General features: G+C 48.3%; 7 protein-coding genes across 7 annotated transcripts; 3 read left to right on the forward strand and 4 right to left on the reverse strand.

Moving 5' to 3' along the window:
- Positions 1-4,530: 4,530 nt before the first annotated feature.
- Positions 4,531-6,509, reverse strand: ONS95_000295 (uncharacterized protein; the record flags this gene model as incomplete). The annotated part of the gene is made up of 3 exons (XM_058493443.1): positions 4,531-4,664; positions 4,735-6,087; positions 6,329-6,509. 3 exons carry the CDS (start codon positions 6,507-6,509, stop codon positions 4,531-4,533), a joined length of 1,668 nt encoding a protein of 555 aa, XP_058363643.1.
- Positions 6,510-6,935: 426 nt separating this feature from the next.
- On the forward strand, positions 6,936-8,325 carry ONS95_000296 (uncharacterized protein; the record flags this gene model as incomplete). Its single annotated transcript, XM_058493444.1, has 3 exons — positions 6,936-7,631; positions 7,679-7,872; positions 7,920-8,325. 3 exons carry the CDS (start codon positions 6,936-6,938, stop codon positions 8,323-8,325), a joined length of 1,296 nt encoding a protein of 431 aa, XP_058363644.1.
- An 851-nt stretch (positions 8,326-9,176) lies between these two features.
- On the forward strand, positions 9,177-10,095 carry SEC65 (signal recognition particle subunit; the record flags this gene model as incomplete). The annotated part of the gene is made up of 2 exons (XM_058493445.1): positions 9,177-9,657; positions 9,710-10,095. The coding sequence occupies 2 exons, from the start codon at positions 9,177-9,179 to the stop codon at positions 10,093-10,095; spliced, it is 867 nt and encodes a 288-aa protein (XP_058363645.1).
- A 1,570-nt stretch (positions 10,096-11,665) lies between these two features.
- ONS95_000298 (uncharacterized protein) lies at positions 11,666-14,458 on the forward strand (the record flags this gene model as incomplete). The annotated part of the gene is made up of 4 exons (XM_058493446.1): positions 11,666-11,732; positions 11,862-13,415; positions 13,494-13,977; positions 14,029-14,458. 4 exons carry the CDS (start codon positions 11,666-11,668, stop codon positions 14,456-14,458), a joined length of 2,535 nt encoding a protein of 844 aa, XP_058363646.1.
- A 668-nt stretch (positions 14,459-15,126) lies between these two features.
- On the reverse strand, positions 15,127-16,860 carry SMYD3 (SET and MYND domain-containing protein 3; the record flags this gene model as incomplete). The annotated part of the gene is made up of 3 exons (XM_058493447.1): positions 15,127-16,113; positions 16,162-16,620; positions 16,678-16,860. 3 exons carry the CDS (start codon positions 16,858-16,860, stop codon positions 15,127-15,129), a joined length of 1,629 nt encoding a protein of 542 aa, XP_058363647.1.
- A 413-nt stretch (positions 16,861-17,273) lies between these two features.
- Positions 17,274-19,320, reverse strand: ONS95_000300 (uncharacterized protein; the record flags this gene model as incomplete). The annotated part of the gene is made up of 3 exons (XM_058493448.1): positions 18,416-19,320; positions 17,719-18,366; positions 17,274-17,621 (listed from the first exon to the last, which is right to left on the reverse strand). The coding sequence occupies exons 1-3, from the start codon at positions 18,923-18,925 to the stop codon at positions 17,274-17,276; spliced, it is 1,506 nt and encodes a 501-aa protein (XP_058363648.1). The 5' UTR covers positions 18,926-19,320.
- Positions 19,321-20,273: 953 nt separating this feature from the next.
- On the reverse strand, positions 20,274-22,146 carry ONS95_000301 (uncharacterized protein; the record flags this gene model as incomplete). Its single annotated transcript, XM_058493449.1, has 4 exons — positions 20,274-21,236; positions 21,290-21,601; positions 21,658-21,831; positions 21,898-22,146. 4 exons carry the CDS (start codon positions 22,144-22,146, stop codon positions 20,274-20,276), a joined length of 1,698 nt encoding a protein of 565 aa, XP_058363649.1.
- Position 22,147: the final 1 nt, after the last annotated feature.

Raw genomic sequence — 22,147 nt, forward strand, 5'->3', positions numbered from 1 at the left:
ATTGGTATGGGTCGGGCCACAACCCTCCGCTCTTCAGCGAGCAAACACCTTCCGAGGAGGTCAAGTGCCAATGACTCGGGATAAATGAATAATGGGATCATAGCAAAGTGGCAATATAGGTCTTTTGAGATATCAGAATATAAAACATGATGAAGGGAGACTTCTCCCCAAACAATACTTCTCCTTCTCCATAATAAATCTTTTCTAATACCCACATTTGCATACCAATATTTTTAATCCCCAAACCTTCAACGTACTTGGTACATCTATCTCACCGAAGAACGTCCGGGAAACAAACATCATGTGTACGGTGGTCATTCCTGTCTGTTGGAAGTGCGCGAAGAGAGGAGAGCCGACGCGCATCACCGAGTGTCTGCTATTTCCAAATTGTGGGCACTCCAAGGACAACGCAGAGGAGAACGAAGGTGGAAGAATTCGTGCTGAAGAGCCAACGCTCGTGAATTGTTGTTGAACTGAAATAGCCCGGTCACATTTCTGTCGAGTTGGTACGAAAGATCCCAATTTCTCTACCTCCTTCCCTCCCTCAAAAAATGTTTTCGCTCGCTCCATGGAAGGACCATGAACTGACCCAGACGCCAGAATCTCTTCAAAGCTGGTAACAACCACAGCCCAGAACCCAAAAACAATTCACCCGGATACCATCCATCACTCACTCACTCACCTTACCTCCTCATCACCATCGACAAACACAGCAAATCCTTTCCCCCCCCCCTCCTCTTTCAATTCTCAAGCCTTTCTCGATATCTATCTATCTTTCACTATCACCAAAACCAAGATCGCTCGCTACATTCTCAGTACATACAGTACACGACACACACAAACCTCCAAAGCCACATCTGCATCCAGGGTCTCCTCACCACAGCATCTCCCTCCTTTCCCACCTACCCGGTTTTTACCAGCAGACCAGACCAGTAGACCCAAAAAACGTACGAACAACCAACCACAGCCTGTCTCGTCTCGTCTCGTCTCTCTCTTCTCTCTCTGTGACGCATCGGAAACCGGGCCATTCGATCTACTGCGTATGCATGCATACCTTCAGTGTACATGTCGATAAAAAAAAAAAAAAAAAAAAAAAAGCTCCTCCTATCCAACGAACGAACGTTGCTGCGTGCGAAAATGTCATGGGTGTGTGTAACACAACGTCTTTTTAGCGCGGCGCTGGGGGGGGAGGGGGGGTCAAGTGTCAAGATGGCAGGATCTCAGTGTGACGGTGATGGGGGCTAGGTGAGGGTGAGGGTGAGGTGAGGCAGGTGAAATGCGGGGCCCGGGGGGGCTGGAGGCGGGTTTCTTCTTCCTCTTCCTCTTCCTCTTAAGTCTTTCTCATTTGGATACTTTTCCTCTTTCTGGATCTGTTTTCTGTTCTCTGTTCTCTGCATGCAAGTGGCACTTTTGTTGGTGGTGGTGATATTTTGATGAAATTCATGAATGAATGAATGAATGGTGGAATTGGATTAATTAATGAATTTAAATTTTAACGATAATACTGTAATACCTCCCCTCCCTCATACTATGATGCGTACAGTACACTTCCTTTTCGTGTTACTGAATTGAATTGAGTGAAAGTAAAAGGGGGCTCAACCAGGAATGTAACTCAATCTCCTCATCGTAATGAAAATATAAATATAAAGGCATCTCACTTTTCTCTCTCTCCACTTCGCCACTTTCCAAAATGACAATAATCACACATGCCACACACACATACACATGCCATTCCAGGAATTCGCCCGATATTTCTCCGTTCCAAACTCAAACAGCGTTCGTTCACACTCTCGGCACAAAAATTTGCGATTTGCGATCTGCAATGCTGGGAGTCTGGAATACAGTGCCGGATAGCCCTTCCCTCCCCTCCCCTCCCCTCTCCTCGACCCCAAACCAAACATGGTACGGACGGTATGTTCTAACTTCTGAGGAGGAGCAAGCAAGCAAAAGAACTGGGAGAAAACCAGTCTCAGTCTCTCGTATCCTCTGGCTTTCCAGGCTAGGGAGGCAGGCACGGATATCAAATCCACCAACATCCGCAGCAATTCCCCTCAAGCACCTCGCTCTTTTCAGACAGAGACAGAATTCCCAAGTAAAAGATCCCAACAGTCAAATTTGGATGGAAATACACGCGCGCGCCCTCATCCAACACACCACCACCACATACCGGTTGAGCCGTTGAACCGTTGATGCCACAGCCACGGCAACCCGTTTTGATATTTTACAATAAGGTAGGTAGTAACACAAACTTCACAGCTGACCATACTGTACAGCTCCCCACCTGCTTGCTCCCCCACCTCCTCTCCCATCAGCCACCATCGTCCTGCACCACCACCACCACCACCACCACCACCATCGACAGAAACGGCAGAACACTGCGAAAGTATACCGCTGTCCAGTCCAGTCCGGTAGCACAGCAGCAGCACATCCAGAGGGGATCGAGATCTCTACTTCCCCGTCCATCCATCCCGCAACGTAAAAAAAATTATCGTAGTACAGCGAATCCCCATCCCCATGTCCATGTTTGAATATCATGCCAAACCTTCAAACTGCCAAACGGCCCCAAAAGACGCTAGAAACGCCATCCTCTCAAAGGCTTGTCTTCTTCCTTTCCTTTCCTTCCCGAGCCTTTCTCTATGCGGTTGCAACCCGCGAGGCCGCCACCGGTGCATGGCATGGCCACCATGGCCATGGCCTGTAAACTTAATTTAGCTAGCGGCCGCTGCCTGTCAAGCTTCTTTTTATTCTTCTTTCTCTTCTTCTTCGCCAACGGCAATGGTGGTGCGGCACCCCACGCATGGCCGCTAGTGTAGAGGAGGTATGGCGGTGCTGGATGGCTCTGGTCTGCAGCGCTAAGGATTGGGGGAGGGGAAGGGGGGCGAGAGGCCTGCCATGCTTTGCCATGCTATGCCATGCCATGCCGTGCCGTGAAGCCATGAATGCCATGCCGGCATCTGGAGGGGGCTCATGCAGGAGTGTAGCAGGATGTGTATTCCGGACCATTTAAAAATATGTTACCTGGTAAGGTTAGGTAGGTTAGTAGGGACCAGGGAGAGGAGGAAAGAGGAGAGTAGAGGAGAGGTGAGGTGACGCAAAAGCCTTGAAACCAACGGGAGAGACGCAAATAGACGCCAACATCGTGGAGGGTCGTACACACCTCCCATTCTTCGTTTCCATGGCGCGTCTGTGTAGGAGAAGGGCATGTCATGGCACGGCGAGGCTGTGTGGTAGGCTGTTTAACGAGCCTTCGACGTTTAAATGGCGTTGGAGCGCGCGTCCCACGTTGTTCCACAATGTGATCAGCCTCTTAGCTTCCCCAAATTGTCGTGCACCGAGGCGCTCAAGCGACTTCACGAATAACGCAAGGCTCGCTCGCTCGATCCTTCAGAATAGAATATAAAGAAATAAACTTAAAACAAACCAAAGTTGGAGCTTACCTTAATCAAGAAGCCCTTCTTTCTCGTTCCCCAACAAATAAGAATTTTAAAAGAAATAACAAGTGCGCCCCCAAAACCAACGGGTGAACTTTCAAGCCCCATTGGTTACAAGCCGGAGGTTGTACAACAAAAGCCACCAACACATGTCACACTAGTTATTGCACGCTACCCCACGAATTAGGGCCAGCGGATATTTTTAAGGGAGCAGTCGAGGAGGAGGAGGAGGAGTGCAAGCCTCTTGAACATGTCCGGCCCCCTAATCCCCCGACCGCCTGACATCCTGGAGAAAAGACTTGGGCACTCCTCCCACACGCCTTCCATTTCCGGAGCACTGCGGCCGCCAACAATCACTGGATTGGTTGGATGGTCCCGGCAACCTGGTTCTGAGCCATTTTTGCAGCGACACAGGAAAACCGGTTGAGATTGAGGTGGCCTCGGTGCGTGATGTGTGGAGCAAGGGTAAAATGAAATTGCATGTGGGCGAAAAGATGGAATTGGAGGGGGAGAAGGAGCGGGAGGTAAAGACCATAGCAGCGGTGTCGACCAGTAGAGAAGAGAAGAGAAGAAAAGAAAATAAAATAAAAAGAATTGTTTATTGGTCCTGCTGCTGCTGCTGCTGCAGTTGAATATTTGACAAAGCTGTATACATTCTTCAAGGCAGGGGTGCCATGCCGGGGCTCGGGATGTATCCGGGATCATTGCATGCTGCACGCGATGTTTCTTCCTCGACCGATGGTACACCAGAGCAACAGCAGTCACCACGTTGTTTCCCACTGCGGCCAGACATGGGGGCAGGATTCCCATGCTGGCAATACATTGGACAGGAGGTGTCTTCCGTTCATCGAATTATTGGTCGAATTATTGGTGGAATTACGGAGAATTCTTGAACGTTGCTCCTTAATGCCTGACATACGGCCACTTGCCTGAGCTTGTCCAGCCTTAGGTCGGTCCTAAGATATCGGGCCGTCCTAAATGTTGGTAGATGAGATCCGATCTTGCCGTGATCGATTTGTGCCGATGTGATCCCGATCTTGAAACGAGTCTCAACGGCCGGTGTGACAACGCTGGAACGTATGCAGATGCTTGACCGGTCCTATGCAGTGCTACCTAGATCTAAGCCTCCTTCATCTGTTACTGCATCGTTCTCGTTCTCAAAGGATTCCTGGATTTCCTGTTCTGTAGCTTCCAACCCTTCTGAGCTCATGAGCTTGTTGTTTTTGTCTTCGGCTACAGCACTCATGCATCAGTATCATTTCATCAAGCCTCAACACCAGAAATAGAAAAAAGAGGTACCTACTTCCTGGTTCAACCAACAGATTCTCCTGCACTTCACAATCGGTCAACGTGCTGTCCTCCCCAATCTCTGACCTCTTCCCCAAAATACATCCTGTGAGCTTGCAGCCCTTTCCCACCACCGCGCCGTCCATGAGCAAGCATCTAGTGAGCTTTGCACCTTGCTTAATCTGGCAATTGGCTCCAATGACGCATTCTTTGATCGAGCATTTCTCCTCCACCATCACATTTTCCGCCAGCAGACAGTCTGGTCGGGTGACGGTTGTTCTCGAAGCGATACCTTCGGGATATGCCACCTTGGACTGGTGTGCAAAAGGGGAGGAAGCTTCACGGCCAACAGCTTCGATGGCTTCAAGTTTGGCCAGTTGGAGGGACACGGATAGGAGCAGAGGGGCGGTGTCGACTCGTCGGATCAGGCCGGTATTTTTAGGGTGAATGTATGCTAAAATTGGAGGAATGACGAGCTTCTGCTTGGTATTGTCATGTTCCCCAGACTCGAGAGCTGACGTCCAGGTTGTACTAAGGCTGGCAAAGTCAATGTTGTCATGGTCTGGGCTATTTTCGAGGAGGTTGTCATCAGAAACTTCAAGACGAGAAGGGGAGAGAATCTTGGTGAGGCCGAGCTTCTCTCCGAGACCATCTTGCCAGCCAGCTTTGGCCCACCATCCGATGACATCTTCTCCAATACTGTCCATGTGTTCATTACTATTGATCATGTCCATTACCCAAGCAGGGAAAATGTATATGTGAGCATCTCGGTGTGAGCTCAGCATCCGAATTCGAGAATGTGCCCGGATCAGACTATGTCTGATGGGCAGACTCTTCTTGTCTTCGGTGATATCGTTCAATGTATCTGTGGGGACAGAGTACACCAGTTTGGAAACATGATCGAGGAGAGAGTTTTTCGAAGGAGGAACAGGACCCGCTTCTATGGGCGAGGTTGCAATGAAGTCAGTCTCCTCGCCCTTGATAACGGTCTCTCCCTTGGTCTCATACCAAACCCCTAGGCCACCTCTCCGACCTCCCTTCTCACCTCCGATAGCCATCTTGGGACCGGTGAACTCTTGCCCACCACCAGTCGCACCACCAAGACCAGCTTCTTTGACCATCCATGACTCCAGTAGCGATTCTCCGCCAAGCTCACAGATCAGGTCACATGGCAGCACAATGAAATCGCCTTGAACAATGGCGCGGACTTCAGGTAAGCGAAAGATCTCGGCTGTTCCTGTATTCTGATCGAGGTCCTTAGGTGCTAACAGGTCTGGCTTGGGTAGTGGAAGACTGGTGAGGTGGGGATTTGTGTTAAGTGCAGTTATGATAGCTGGAGCCGACGAAGGTGGGGCAATCAAAGTAATGTCTGGGAAACGTAAGTATTTGTACAACACCGGCAATAATCGCGGTATCTAGGCTAAGTTTGTGGCCAGACATGACACAATTGTTATGAGCAAGAATTAAAACATCGCTATTGTATAAAGAGAGACATGATACGACTAGCACACGTGATATATGATGAGTATGAAACATCGGAGTGAGACAAACAAAGACACACACAATAGAGTTCAGAATTAATAGTAAATATAGTTCAGGAAGTGACTCACTTGTGATGCCCATACGATAACAGAAATCAATGGGATACCACACCATGGGCCGATTTGCGATCGGTATAAGAGCCTTTGGATTCTCATCTGGATTTGCTGTGAAGGTTGGGAACGAAGACCCGGGGCCACAGAGTATGATTGCCTGGAAGCCCGGGGCGGGCATGCTCAGGGCATGGGGCATTGCGGGCTGCCAATGCAGGACTTCGATGCTGTTTACCTGGCAAGTGTCGACTTGAAAGTGTTTGAAACGGTATGTGGTAGCTGTTCTGGGCTTTGGAAATTTGGGGAGAGGTGCTGCGACTTTGTTGTTCTTTTTTGTGTGGTGATGATGGAATATAAATGTATCGCGAAACCAAAAAATATTCTTAGTCACTTGTTCTTTGGAGCGGCTGAATCACGTGCAAACCCCGGGTGGCTTGGGCAATTCTGTCGCGCCAACGGTGAAAGTCAACAATGTCGAAGCCGAGGATGCGATCTCCCAGCCTCACGATTATCTCTTCGCGCTATCTCCCTCACCACTCTCCAGCCCCTCTCTCCCCAGAGTGCCGGCAGCATCAAGAATACAATGAGCAAACCCAACTCGAATTCAACCTTCCATAAACTCTAAATGTCGTACTCTTATGATCGCTCGGGGCGCAGGTCCCAATCTTCATCACAGCGCGGCGCGTTTACTTACTGGCTTCCTCTCGCGTTTACCGTCACTGTTGCGACCATTGGCCTGGCCGCGTGGGTATGGAGTGAGCGCAACGATGACGACGATGAATATCCCCGCCCTCCAGGACCTCCAGGAGACAATGACAGCGTCTACAATCGACCAGGCTACAGGGCAGATGGGAGCATAATCTCTGGACCGCCATCATACGCGGATGTCAGACCAGGCGAGGTGGCATATGGTACTGCGCCAGGGCCGAGGCCAGAAGAAAATCAGAGCTACATGGCGCGAATGTCTGGCGCGCTGAAAAGAACACCGAGCCCACAGCAGGTTTTCGACAGTGCCAGTCGCAGCGTGGTCGGTGGAATTGGCGCAGTGGGTGCGGTGGTTGGAAGCGCATTGGGAAGCATTAGGGAAGAAGATAAGAATGCATACAGAGACCATAATGCTTGGAGTGAGGAGGCTGAGGCGCGAGGAATACCCGCACAAGCTCCAATCGATATGCGCTCGTCGGAGAATATACCTGGCGTTGCGCCTTCTCAAAGAGTACCTGTCAGTAACGGGAAGAGGAAGACAGTTGCCATTGTTGTATCTGCAGATTCACATTCGGACGATTTCGATGACGATGATAACTCATTCCATGAACATGCTGTAAGAAAAGTCTGAGCCATTGGGAAGAACACTGCTAACACTTGAAGTCTATCTTATCACACTTACCTCGTAATACCGATTTCTCCAAGATTCGCCTTTTCGTTCTCATATATGCCCCCGGCTTGAAGGAGCACCCTCTTGATGCAGGAGCTGCCAGACCTCCAGGATCACTTAGTTCTTCTTTCTCCAACATTGGTCATGAACAAGTACATACACCTGGCGAGGAGTCAGAGAAGCAATTGTAGGGCAACCCATTCTTTGACCCATAACCAATACTAACACAGCCAGGTCGTCGAGCTCTGTATCTCCAGCATTCAACGCAGTCTACTCCCAAGCACTTGCCCTTGTGGAGAAGGAGACCATGGTCTTACCATTCACAAGTGCCAGCGGGCATGTCCATATTCTTCGTCATCTCGGTCCTGAGATTGTCTATCTTCAAGAGTCTCTCGCAGGAAACAACGGAGAAGTGATCACACATCTACAAACCTGGCTACGGAGGGACGTTGTCTTGGTTGTTGGTGCTGATGGCGGTCATGGCGGACTTGCAGACAGCGAAAGCGAGGCGGAACACGTGGAGAAGAAAGAACACTGGTGGGAGAGAGAAGATCGCGTCGGCAGAGGCAGGGGAGTTGTAGTTGTAGAGGGTCTGAGAGTTGGTGATGATTGGGCTAGGCGTGTTGAAAATAGGGAATAGGCAATTACTCGGCCGGTGTTTTATGATGAATCTTTTGGATGGCTTGGTGAACTTGTATGATTTTTATGCATGGTTGACAATACTTTCTCTGAATATATGAGCTTACGGTTTACGCACGAGTCACATCGGACACGATTTACCTTTGAGGCTGTGTTCATTTGGTACAGACTCAAAGTGAACTTTGTGGAGGCAAGGCTGACCATCAAATCTAATGAGAAAATTTACGTAGCTTCATACGACCATACATCTCACAGTTCGGATGTCGTTTGCCCCTATAATTTCACTGTCCACCAAATCAGCATGGCGGCTATCAAGCTTCGCCACTGTGTCTGATCCTTCAAGGCGTACTTCTCACTCCAAACCTCTCACGGTACGTTGCTGCTGTACCTGGGTAGATGCATGATACAGCTTGGCAATCAGCAATGCCTCAGGGGTATCTAGTGCAACGTGAGGTACAAACAGTGATGGATCTCGATCTAATATAAAATACCAGTTCTGAAGCTTATGAAGTCTTTTCTGAATTGAGAAGTGTTTGTATCCATTCGCTTGACCTAATATCCCTGATTTCAACAACACATGAGCATTTACAGCAGCACTTGCGACAAAACCTCAACAATGAGCTTGTCTGAATGCTCTCTGGATTCTTTTCTGGGGTTGGCAGATTTTTGCACGACTTTTTCCGGACTTGTAACCCTGGAGCGTGTATGCTGTGTGGAGCATGCTCCTGTTAGAACATCGGCACCATCACGTGACACACTCAAGCTTGCCCTTTCCAGCCAGCTTCACACGAACCCCGCCAAACCCCACCACAACGACCTCCTCCCCCAGCTCACACCCGGCAGCACATCACAATGTCGCACGCGCGCATAGAAGAAGTATCCGATAGCGACCCCTCAGAGGGGGATATCTCTGACGTCTCGGACGACTTCGACGAGCGAGAAATCCTGCGAGCTCGCCCTTCCGCAGTACCAAAACCTCAGGTTGCACCATCTCTCATTAATCCATCGAATATTCCGTCCTCGGCTGGCCCACGAACACATACCGCCCCAGATGGAACGCAGTTCGTTCAAGCAGAGGACCAGTCCAAGTATGCGAGCTTCGAGTGTCTGTATCCAGTGTACTTCGACGTGAGCAGGAGTCGGCGCGAGGGCAGGATGGTGGGCAAGGAATTGGCAGTCGAGAATCCCCTTGCACGGGAAATTGTCAATGCATGTGGACGGTTAGGACTGGAGACGCTGTTCGAGCCCACGAAAATACATCCTAAGGATTGGTCCAATCCTGGGCGAGTGAAGATCAAGCTGAAGGGTGGAAGGAACAGCAGTATCAAGAACAGTACGTCAGAAATTCTACTTAAGAAGAGCAACCAAAAGCTAATATATGCCAGAACATCATCTCTACACTCTTGTCTCCGCCCATCTGAAAGCCAACCCTTCAACTCACGCTACTGCCTCCCTCGTTCGAGTCCCAGGCGTTCCACCTCCCGACGCTACGAAAGAATACCCACAACCTGCTGTTCCCAAACGCTGGAAAATGAATACTCTATTGCCGCACTACTCGCCAGCTTTGACAGGTGGCGGAGTAAGTGATAACTTTTTCAAAGACATGATGGCGGAGATGCAAGGTGCTGGAGGTGCTGGAGGAGCTGGAGGAATGCCTGGCATGCCGGATCTGTCTGCTATGCAGGCTATGATGGGTGGTGGAGGTGGAAGCGCAACGCCACCACAAGGGGCGATAGAGGGGAAGAAGAAGGATAAGAAAAAGAAGAAGTGAAAGGTCGTCACGTAGGGGCGATCTAGAATCTGAAGTCAGCATCTGTCTGAGCGTTACATCCAAGTTGCAGGTGAGCAACTCTCGTGCGAGAAGGTCGTGTTCATATAGCTGCATAGCGGGCGTTGGCTTGAGCTAGTTAATCCAAAAGATGTTTTCTACAAGGACGGCTTGTTTGTCTTCTACTCGTCAGCAAGTTTCCATGATCGTCTTTCTCACAAGTCACATAGCTTCTTCTATTTCCTTCTCTTTCACACTTTCTCGAGTCCTAAAAGCAGTGTGCTGATCGAGGCGTTCTATGATTGCTACAGAACGGGAAGTTGCAGATTTCGAGCGAGGCTGCAGCAGATCCGACAAGTCAGAATTACCACTATTCGGGATAGGCAGTAGGGTTACAAGGCCAGAGTGAAATTTGATCTCAGAGTTATCTTTGTGCTTGTGAAAGCTGGATGTAACTGACACGATTGAACTTGCGAGAGGGGTTTGGTCGAAGTCTGTGGTTCTTGTTGTCAGTGTTGGACTGTGGCGCTTCGGCAAGAGATTTCAAGCCTACAGCAAGGTTGTGACAGGCAAGAATTATCTTGATATAGTTGTCGCTATATCCAGCGTGTTTGCATTCACATACTCTAAGATTTGTGATCTTAAGTAGGTCATCAAGGGTGCTTGCTTGCTCGCTAACATTAAACCAGGTTTCCGCACCACAACAAGGTTAATGAACCGCGCTTCATTCACTTCAACATCACAACTACATGGCGATGTGCGAGAAGCTGAGGATCACTGAACTTGCAACCTCGGTCTTTAAAATCCAAGACCATTGCCGTTAGCAAAAATCCTTACTTGCTACCCTCCCCAGTTGTCAGCAGATTCACGACTCTCAAGCGTCTAGGTTCAATGCACAGGTTTGATAATCATCCTCCACATTGCTTAGTTCGCTGTATCTGACCGTTGTTAGGTGGAGCAAACAGTGGAATCTGTTCGTTACTCTGGACGATATAATATTGTTCGCCAGCGTGAACTTTCTTCCATCGACAACTTCCTTTCCTCCTTCGACGCACCGAAACTAGCACTAAATCAAGAAATAACGTCTATCGTAAGTTTCCTATCTACTTCAGCACTTACGATTAGCTAGGGACTTTCTCTTACACTTCTGCTACTAGTTACGAGTTTCAATCTTGATCTTGAGGTACGAGTACATCGCGGATCGAGAACGATCTAAGAGTGATCTTAGATTCTTTCACCTTCGAAACTTTTCACTCTTCGATCTCAGCCCTGGCTGAATTCGTAGTGAATATTTTCACTCTCCCCTACAATCAGCACTCTACGTACATTACTCTGTTCTACTTTCCTCATTTACTACCTTCCAGTCTTCCTCACCACTTGCTTTCTTGTAACGCTTCTACACTCCTTTTGACTACTAGACTAGATTTTCCTTCACACAAAGCTTGCCCACATCTTGTCGCATATCTTTCGCTTCTCGTGAAGTTCTTACAACACATCTTGCACTACACATATGTCGATCTCTCTTTATACCGTCGAACGACCTCAGCCGCTGACTATTTATTAGACAGGCGTCATGTCATTCATACCTGGTACTCTCTATGTTTTGAAAGACGACGGAGAGTTTGAGATCACTCGGGATGGTATGTTCCACTTCCAATTCTCCTCTGCCATCGCAGCTTTTTTACCCTGCGGACAAGTTCATCTTTGCAGTAGATGTCATCTGTTTACTTTGTGCCCTTACTGATACTCTATTCTTTCACTATGATCAGGTTTGGGCAATTCAGCGCGGAGCTCACCACTCAAGCGCCAACGCGCTGAATCAATAGCTTCATCATGCACCCTGGGGAGTTCTACTCCATATTCATCAGAACCCGATCTTCAGATCATCGAAACTGCTATTGTGCCTAAGCCTGTTGCTCGCTCCAAACCAGACGTACAGATCGTCGATCCACCAACAGCAAACATGGAATTCAGCAAGACACTAGAAGTTCCTGCTTCGAAGCGTCCTAAGTGCAATACACCAAACAAGTCAGACTCCAAATCTACCGAGGCTCCCCAGTATCACCCAGAACCACCCACAGTGTTTGACATCGACGGTTTCGAAGAGTTAAAATATGGTCCGGGAGGCATTATCAATGTTGATGATCTGGAAGAACGATTTGAGAATGAATTCTACGGTGAAGCTACTCAAAACCAAGCGCGAGCTCAACCAATTGCTGCTAGGAATCTTCCAATCTGCTTCCCTCTAGAAGAACTCGATTCATTTGATGTTCGTGGCGTCTATCTCAAGAAAGGCAAGACAGTTGAATTCTTGAACGGGAGCTTTTTGAAGATCGCCAAGATCATAAAGAATACATATACGGAGGAAGTTGTTCTTCGAGGATGGTTGATGAAGAGATGCTCCCATATGAAAGGACTTCTGCCAAAGAAGTTGAATGAGGTCTGCTTTGTTCTCGAAGTCGAGCTTGATGACCCAAGACCGGTCATGGAGCAAGCAATGGTGCAAGTTGGATTAGAGGGCTTGGTGAAGATTCGGCACGTTGTCTCGACCAACTATCCTCATCCACATCTCGGCTTCCCTCGAACCGGCCTTCCTTATGATACGAAAGAAGATAACATGGAATATGTGAAAGACTACGAGCGATTGGTTGTCCGCTGGAAATGCCTTACGTACTACGACAATGCCAGTGAGCACGCGAGAATTCTTAAGTATCCGATTAACATCCGCAAGAAACTACTGCTTGGCCTTACGGAGAAGGAGTGTACCCCTGGATGTTTCATGGATCCGGCTACGCTGAGACACAAATGGCGAGGCGATACAGTCATCGGTGGCTCTGGACGGATGGAGCTACCGATAGTTTCTCCTCCTGTTCAACGATTGTCCGATCACGCCTATGAATGTCACCAGTGTGGTGAAGGTTTCAGCAGAGCTGAGAGGCTATTGGAACACTTTCAAAGCACCCATGAGCATCAATCTCGTCGACACCGATCCACACCTTTTCAACGTCAAAGAAACCAGTCATCAATTATTGAGATTCTGGATGACGACGATGACCATACAAGTCCACGAAGACAAAGAGCTTCTCAAGCGCAAATTGAGGATATCCGCGTGAGGCTGAGCTCGATTTTAAGTCTAGATGGAGACAAAGCCAACGACAATAACAAGGTGCACCTTGTTCGGGAAGATACGAGAAGCGTCGAGGTTGACCTTACTTCACACAAGTCATCTGGCAGAAGAGACCCGCCAAGACCTGACAGAAGACGGGTCCAGCATGGCGGAAGAACGCACAAGAATGGTTCAACGTATACATACGGGGATGCTTGTGAGTCTCCAATATTTTCCAGTCTCCACACTCCAGTCTCATCTAAGGTTCTTGTTCTCGGCCACTGACCACTTCTAGTTTGCGGTGCTGGAGGAACGACCAGAGGTGCTGTTTCATCGGCTCTCCAAGTCCTTTGGGGACTGGACGTCGATAAGAACGCTTCCAAGACATGGAAAGAGAACTTCCCAAATGCTACACATTACGAGATGTGGGCGCACGATCTTGTTGCGAATATCAATGCTAACAGACATCTTTTCGTTGATATACTCCACCTGTCGCCTCCCTGCCAGGTGTTTTCGCCTGTCCATACAAGAGTCGGTAAGAATGACCAACAAAACTTCGACTCGTTGTTCGCCTGCGATGCTTTGGTTCATAATTCTCGCCCACGAATTATCACCCTGGAGCAGACTTTCGGTATCTTGCATCCTAAGTTCGAGGCTGCTTTCAATAGCTTGATTCAGATCTTCACGAGCTATGGATATTCGGTCTCCTATCAAATCGTTCAGTTTCAGAACTATGGTCTCGCACAGACTCGTCGTCGCTTGATTATCATTGCTGCTTGGTAAGTTCAAGTAGAACTCTGAATAGTTCGGAACTAACAGAACAATCCTAGCCCTGGCGAGACGCTCCCTGAAGTTCCTCATTACACCCACTCCAAAGATACGAGCCCCCTCAAACCTCTCACCAGTGTTCGCAGCGTCTTGAACAGTATCCCAGCCGTTTGCCCCAATCACGATCTCGAAGCAGCATTCGTAAGAGGTACAAACAGACCTGCTTGGGATGCATCATGTGCCATTCCTACGATCACCTGTAATGGTGGAACTCGTGGACATCCCGATGGGAAGCGAGGATTCACTGAGAGAGAACTGGCTGCGCTCCAATCATTTCCAAATCATCATGTCTTCCATGGAGCTTCGATCAAGAAACAGATTGGAAATGCTGTCCCACCTCTCATTGCCGAAATCTTGTTCAAGGCCATAATCAAGCATCTCAAGAAGGTTGATACAGCTGAGCAAGAACGACGCGCAGAGGTTATCGATTAAGATATCCCTAAGACATTTGCTTAATTGTTTGGGAAATGCGAGAGATTGGGGCTCTTGCAAGTGCTGCTAGCATTTTAGGTTGGTACTGGCAGTGGCTGGCGCAGGACGTTGAAGTGTTTGCTTGTTACGTCGACGATTGGAGGAGTATGAGCTGCTCTACTGATTTCCTAGCTTTCTTTCATATTTCTCCCCCTTCATTCTTGCCTAGGAATCATTTGTATTTTATGGGTTGGGATTTCATATTTCTTGTCTGCGATGAATTACTCGGTGGAGAGTGGAGGATCAGCGTAGGTGAGGAGTGCATGGATCCGAAAAGTGTGTCGTGGCAAACTTCTGCATTGTACAGTACAAGAGCATGCATCATGAATACATCTGGAGATTGGTGCTTACTTATTTGACTGTACAGGGTATCGTGGTTAATCTCCACGATCAGTAGAAAGGCCGTTTCCTTAATACAATACTTCGTGGACATCATCAGGATGTCATGTTTCGACCTGAGCCAAGGTACGTGAGCAGCTCCCTCAAAAGTGACATTGATGTTACATCGCCAACAAATTCATTTTCATCACATGTACCAGACGCTGCTTCGTGATTTTCAGGGAAGGAGACCTCAAACCAAAATGACCATATTCTCCAGCTTAAGAACCAGATCTCAACATGCTGCTTGCTCAGATAGAATGAATGCTCAGAAGTTGTGACTCTGTTCGCGCAGGAAGTTCAGCCCAAGCCAGAAGTTCGTTCATGTCCTTTACAAACGCCGATATTGACTCCTTACTCTTCAGGTACGGAACATAAGCTCTCTCACCCTTCACAGCCATTGCCTCAGCATCTCTCTCCAACTGACCAAAATCAAGTTCGTACAACCCTTCCTCAACTTTAACACGATAAGACTCCTTGCTGTGGCAATGACGAATATCATGCAACAGCCTAGCCCTCAATTGGTAGTGCAGCCAAGGAGCCAGCTTCACGACTTCGTCAGGATACGGCTCCAGATTGGCGTAGCCAGGAGCGTTGAGATCGAGTAGGTATGTGAGGACAGCGAGCGATCTGTTGCGGTTGGCGAGACATTCAAGAGGACGTATGGCAGGCTCAACGAAGTAATACAGCTTTAACCAGGTCTTCAACATATTCGGTCCATCATACTGTCCACAACGACAGCGAAACAAGTGTACATGAAGCTTTCGTATCGGCCAAGCAGAGAGTCCCAAGCCTACTCTTTCCATCTCTTGAATTGCATGTTGAAGTGATATTGTGCGGGATTGAGAAGGAGTGGCATCACCGCCTCTGGCAGTAATGAGTTTGGTGACGTAATCTCGAAGCTTGCCTGTTGGCTCTCGAGGAGGATTCGTACATAGGCAGCAGGTACACTTTCCAATCCAGCCTGACAGCTTCTTCTGACGATCCTCCAAGGTGCCTAAACAACCATAGCAGATGGTCAGCTCCTCACGAACCGTGATATCTCTCTCAGCTCGGACTTGTAGAGTGCCTTCTTCGGAAAGCCAAGTACTGTTTGGATCGCAGCAGTGGTTGATCATGCTGTAGAATGGCTCCAGACATTCACCAACTGGGACATCGACGAATGGGTATCGATTGCTATTGGCCAGGGGGAGTTCGTTTGGAGTCCAAAGTTGGATGAAACAGTGATTGTTGAAATACTAGTCATGTAAGCTGAAGACCACGCCAGGGAGATTTTGGTAAAGCACGGCACGGATGATCTTCTCAACATCCTCCATTCCAAGCTTTGTGACTTTGTACTTCACAATCAGTTCAAACATTTCATTTATTCCCCTGATGGACTGAGGTTCTTTATCCGGCGCTGGTGACTGTGGCCGCAAGCCCACAAATTCCTCCCACTCTTTCTTCGGCATCACCCCAGCGCCGTGGATAGTGAGGAGTCGAATGATAGTGCGGAACTCCTCGCCTCGAGGATTCGCATTGCCTACCCATCCTGACTCCGAGGAAAGCATCTTGGCCAAGATATGACACTCGAATTGATGGTATGTAAACCACGCTGACTCTTTGCACGCGGAGCTACAGTAGTGGGAAAGTTTGCAGGTGTCGCAAGGAGTGAAGCTCAAATAGGGGCGTGGGTCCGTCTTGCCATACTGGGATTTATGTGCGAAGCAATTGTCACAGGTGGTATTCAGACAATCTGCGGCGATCTGTAGCGTTAATAGTCAGCTCTAGTCTTCGAGGAGAAAGATGGAGAGACATCTTACAGTAGAGAACAGAACATCAGAGACCTCGAAGAGTAACTCCCCTGCTTTGACGTCTTGCAGAACCAATAATCCACGACCACCATTAGGTATCTTGGACTCTCTGAGCTCTAGAATAAATTCAAACTTGACACGAGAAGGTATTTCGGATTGGGTTTTTGAGGATGGAAGCGCAGCGGCTGCCATGGTGGTGTCAGGGTTCTCTGACATCCTCAATCTGCGAGTAACGAAGTCGTGAAGATGTGTTGATACATAAGGGAACTCGAAGATGAAGTTTATGATTTAGAGATGATAACCACGCGGTAGTGGGTACATGTTGGCCTGATTTGAGGGAGCTTGATGAATGCCTTCGTGGAGTAGGCTCGAAAGGCGAGGCGCACGGATGTTCTCGCTTAACGATTGTTGACATTCTAGGTTGACGACCAAGAACCATGTCCTGCCTCTGTTGATTGGATTTACAGGATGTTGTACACTCAAGATCTGGATAGTTTGATTGGAATATTAATGCATTAATAATTACATACAGTTATTCTTGAGAGAAAGCAAAACCGACAATCTGCAACCCGAAATCGGCATCCTTTCCCTGCAACTTCACTTGCTTAACCAAGTAGCTTATCAAGAACAGTCGGATCATCAATAACGATAAGTCCAACACAATCGAGCAGCTCATTGAATCCTTCATGCATGTTCGTCCGTGAGCTCATGATATCGCCCTGAGTCATGGTGCGTCTCGAACCTATCTCCTCCTCTACTTGGCCAAGATGTTGTTGATATGCCTCTTTTTCGAATCGTACAATGTCGGCAGAATCCCCGAAGCATCGCGACACCATCCTATTGTAACGAATTCGAATGCAGCAGTGGAGGTCGACCAACTCGCGCTTAATATCTGGAGGCAGTCCGGTCCATCCTTCATCTTTGACTCTACGAACGTAGGCCGCAGGATCCAGCTACGAGAAACACTATCAGCAAAGGATTACTTGACTTTCGAAAATTTGAAGAGCTGGAGGAAGAGACCCCTCCCACGATGTACCATGGAAAACTCACCAAGTCGCAAAGAACATAGACAGTGTCAATTCGTTCCTCGTTCCCGATATGTCCCAGCTCGATCTCCACGTAGAGTTTCAGACAAGCATGAAGAGTTTCTTTGTACCGCTTCTTACCGTAGCATTGGCAAAGCCGAATCCACCACAATCGACGATAAATCGAGAAGTACTCCCCATGTAGACCATAGCCCAGTTTTTCCAGTCTTGGAATCCACAGATCGATCTGAACGATTGTCTTTGGGTCACAGTGGGGATCGTCCATCGTGTGGCGGGACACTTGAGAGAGTAATTCAGCAAAATCGTGCCATTCTTCGTCTGGAAGCTTGGTGCGCCCCTTTTGGCAAAGAGGGCAACAGCAATCAATGCCCCATTCGGTCTGCAAGGTATCGTCTCGAAGGAGATAATCGTACTGCAAGTGATCAGGGACGTAATTGAAAGTAACTTCGCCGTTCACAGGAATCCCTTTCAACGCTAGGGCCCAGATTTTACCATCCTCGACGACGGGCCGGGCATTGGGTTCGCAAGAGTGCTGGATCATGGAAAGAATGGGGTCAATGAACCATCCTGGCGACACCATGGAGCCGATGTGGGGTGGTTGGTTTGGACCCTTCAAGATCGGTAACTGGAGTTTTCGTCGGCTTTCATCGAGCTTCGCCGATCAGTCAACAAGAAAAACAGCTGCAGAAAAGACTACATACCATGCGAGCCCATCCAAATATCTCGTCGACATTAAAAGAAGTGTGTGTCAATTCCTTGACAAGCTTTACAATCTCGGTGTATCTTTCCTCGGCATCCGCTGACAGTTGTCGCTCTTGTATGTTCCAGGAGAGATGGTCGAACGGGCTGTCCTTCATCGAAGCTCGAGACTGACCTGCTTTGAATAACATCACGAAGCGAATGGTCATTCGAACACAGTTGTCGAAGATGTCAAAGTAGACGTCTTCCAAGTCCGCACTCTCGTCCACTTCCACATGTTTTTCTTGTGTGTCCCCCTCGCCGGCACCATCCTTCTCTTTGCTCTCTTCCTTAGTGTTCGCTTCACTCTCTTTATCGTCTACCCATATGTCTGCTCTGATATCACGTAGCTTTTCTCTGCCAGCCTTGAAGATCGTACATTCCCGCTTATGGTGTTGACGCCAAGCTTTCTTCTGGCATGCCTTCCCAATGTCAACATGCTGAAGCAGGATGTTCTTTGTAGCAACAGACATCGGGTACACATCCAGTTGAACATATCTTATTACAGTAGTAAACCATACCACATCCTTCACACGTTTTCAGAATCTTCTCCGGCTTTGGAGTGAGGTTGACGAGCTGGGAAGCGCTTTGATTTTGTGCCGGAGCGGTTTCTGATCCTGTCGGCGTGGCAGGTGCTACCCAGTTGAGAGAGGTTGTGATTTGGATGCTATCAGCGGTTTTGTAGTTAGTGTTGAAGCAGAAATCGCAGGCTCTCTTAATGCTCTCCTCGTCATCACCAATCTCTAAGGCATTAGTCCCTGCAACTTTTCTCTGGAGCATGGTAATACACACAATTGCCAATACCTTGCTCTTGGGTTCGAATAATTTGACTTGTTCGATAAACTTGATGATGTTGCGGTCCATGAAGATTCCAGTTCTGGCAGGATGATGGATGGATTGTGAAGCAAGCAATTCGATGTGGCGCTTCAACCACTCAGGTTTGTACGATGGAAACGGCGCGGCCATGGCGACTGATTTCAAGAAGCGGCGTATGATAAGGTGCTTCAGCTCTGGGATGGAGGCTGGAGTTTTTGTTTTTAGACTTATATGTATTTTCAGAAGACTGCTGGCGATACAAAGCATGTGAAAACTCTCACTGGTTCTGTTTGCTGCTTCCCGACATGCATGTTCTGATGCATGGATTTACAAAGAAACCCCGTCAAGTCCCAGAATTGTCTCGGCTACCCACATCATGCCTCATCATGCCAACCAAACTTTTCATTTTCAAGCTGGATCATTGGTCCACGCCAAGAATTGATCTATCTATCTCTCAGGCTTCTCTTTATCTTGCTCGCAGCCTGACTCTCTCCCAAAGCTGTGTTTGTCTTGGACTTGCCGCCCTGTTCAAGCACTTCTTCTTTACTTGAGTTCCAATATGGTTTCATGTTATTTTCAGTTGCCAGACCAGAGACTGTCATAATATTCATGACTGGAACTCATTTTGTTCGGAATATGGTATTGTGACAGAGTGGAAGACATTGATTCTTTGTGGCGCGAAGTTGAGAAGGAACTCCGGTGGGAAGCGAGACAGTTTGTTTACCCCGTACCCAAGTCAATCCAGCCCAATTTGAAAGGGACGCTGAGTATAAAACCGATAGAAGGAAACAGTCCCGACTTTGATTTAGCAGACTAAAATTTGCTGTTGTATCTAAACAATGTTCAATTTCTCATTCAGAAGGTAAAAAGGAGCAGTATCATGATTCATGAGGTATTCATTCTTTAAGGCGTGGCTTCCGAGTAGGGGCAATTATGAGACAAATAATCTGTCTACAACTCCGATCGAATGAAAAGCCACCCATGTTCAATATCAACTAGAATCGTCTATAGCAGATCCTTAGCCTCCAAAGCATCCAAGCCAGCCCACTCCAGCAGCTCATTCATATTCTTGACGAACTTGACACGAGCAGCCTCACTCTGGCCTAGAGGAACATACTTATAAAGCTTTCGCTTGCTAGATCTCTGGACGTGTTTGTTGAACTCAATACCCTGTCTCTCCGCAAAGTCCTTCTCAAAATTCGCAACCATCGAGTCAGATCCAAAGCATTGAGCAACATCCCTAGCCAACATGTCTCTCAGATTGAAATTGACCTGGGCAGCAAGTTCCTTGACCTTCATTGGGAGATCGCCTAGCTTAGAAGCTCCTGGAGCGGGGAAGTTCAAGAAGGATTGGAGGACGTAGAGGGTCTCGATGCGGGATTGCATGGATGTTGGTGGGTATTGAGCAGGCTCGATCTGGTAACGCATCTTGAGGGCGATCTTGAGGCACTCGACGGCGTTCATCTTGGCGAAATAGCCACGGAGGAGCTGCTGGTGTAACTCGCGCATAGGATCAGCTCCCCATCCGAAACCAGCATCTAGCATTGCTTGGATACCAAGTTTGACGTCTCCAATACGGTTAGGGGACGTGGCCAGATCGATATCCTTCAATGCTCGGACCTGGTCCCGGAGGGGACCCTGTGGACCGAAGTCGCCCTTCTGGCAGAGAACGCAGTTGCAGTCAATCTCACCAAAGGTCTTCAAGTTTGACTTGCGGGCTTGGTAGTCACGGATTTCTGGGGTGTAGCACAGAGTAACTTCTTCACCGGCAGCGATATCTCGTGAAGCTCTGATGCGGAGCTCGGCGCTTTCATGGACGATTCTGGCAGATGGCATGCACTCGTGGGATATGTAAGCCAGGAATGGTTCGAGACTGGTTCCGACCATGCACTCGGTTGGGACCGTGGGATCGTGCATACGGCAGCCTTTGATGAGAGGAATGGAGATTGCGCATTGGTTGTTATGCATCTGTGTACTGTTAGCCAATGCTTATGATCGGACATTGAAGGTAATTGGAGTACCATGCAAAACAGATCGACGATTTTGTCCGCGCTGACATTAGTCTCCACGAAGGCTTTGACGATCTCAGCAACGGCCACGGCCACATCGTCGAAAGGCTTCATTGCCATCTTGGACTTTCTACCGGTAGGTAATCTGAGTACCTCGGTCCACTCTGACTCTGACAATCTGCCTCTCTCACGGCACTCCAGAAGACGGATGAGGAAGCGAGTCTTCTTCTTGCCCAAAGCTTCTCCGGCGCCGACTTTTTGCATCTTGGTGAAGGTTCCGCACTCGAACTTGTGGTGGTCCTTCCAAGCTTCCTTTTGGCATTTCTAAGTGTATCGCATTAAAATAGATTCTAGACATATGCATGAGTATGGGAACGTACCTTGCTACAGTAGTACAAAATCTTGCAACTACCGCAGGCGAGGAACTTGATATTTTCATCTGCAATAAGCTCTGGCAGTGTGGTTGATGTGGTTCGGTGTCGAGATGACATCTCATTGATCTGAGTGACCATGCAATTGTCGCAAGTGTACTTCAGCGTGTTATCATCATCAATCTGAAAATGTCAGCAGTTTCCCCTATGGCCCTATGAGGAACGTGAAGCTGAGCATGGAAGACCTACGATGTTCAGAAGCGGCTTGCTAGAGCAGATTAGTTCGCCTTTCTTGACAGCCTCCTTGACAAGCAGCCGCTTGCCAGATGTTGAATTTATGGCCTCCAAGCCAACAGCACATGTAATACGGTCAGGAATAGTAACCCCAAAGGGACCCTTATGGATGGTGATGTTCAAGTCTTCGTCTTGAAATATAAGCATGCCGATCTTGTGCTCCAAACCCGCCAAAGGGGTTCCATCAAGTGGAGATGGTGCCATT

This window comes from Cadophora gregata, assembly GCF_030347475.1.
Source record: "Cadophora gregata isolate MNR1 chromosome Unknown scaffold_1, whole genome shotgun sequence".
NCBI lineage: Eukaryota > Fungi > Ascomycota > Leotiomycetes > Helotiales > Ploettnerulaceae > Cadophora > Cadophora gregata.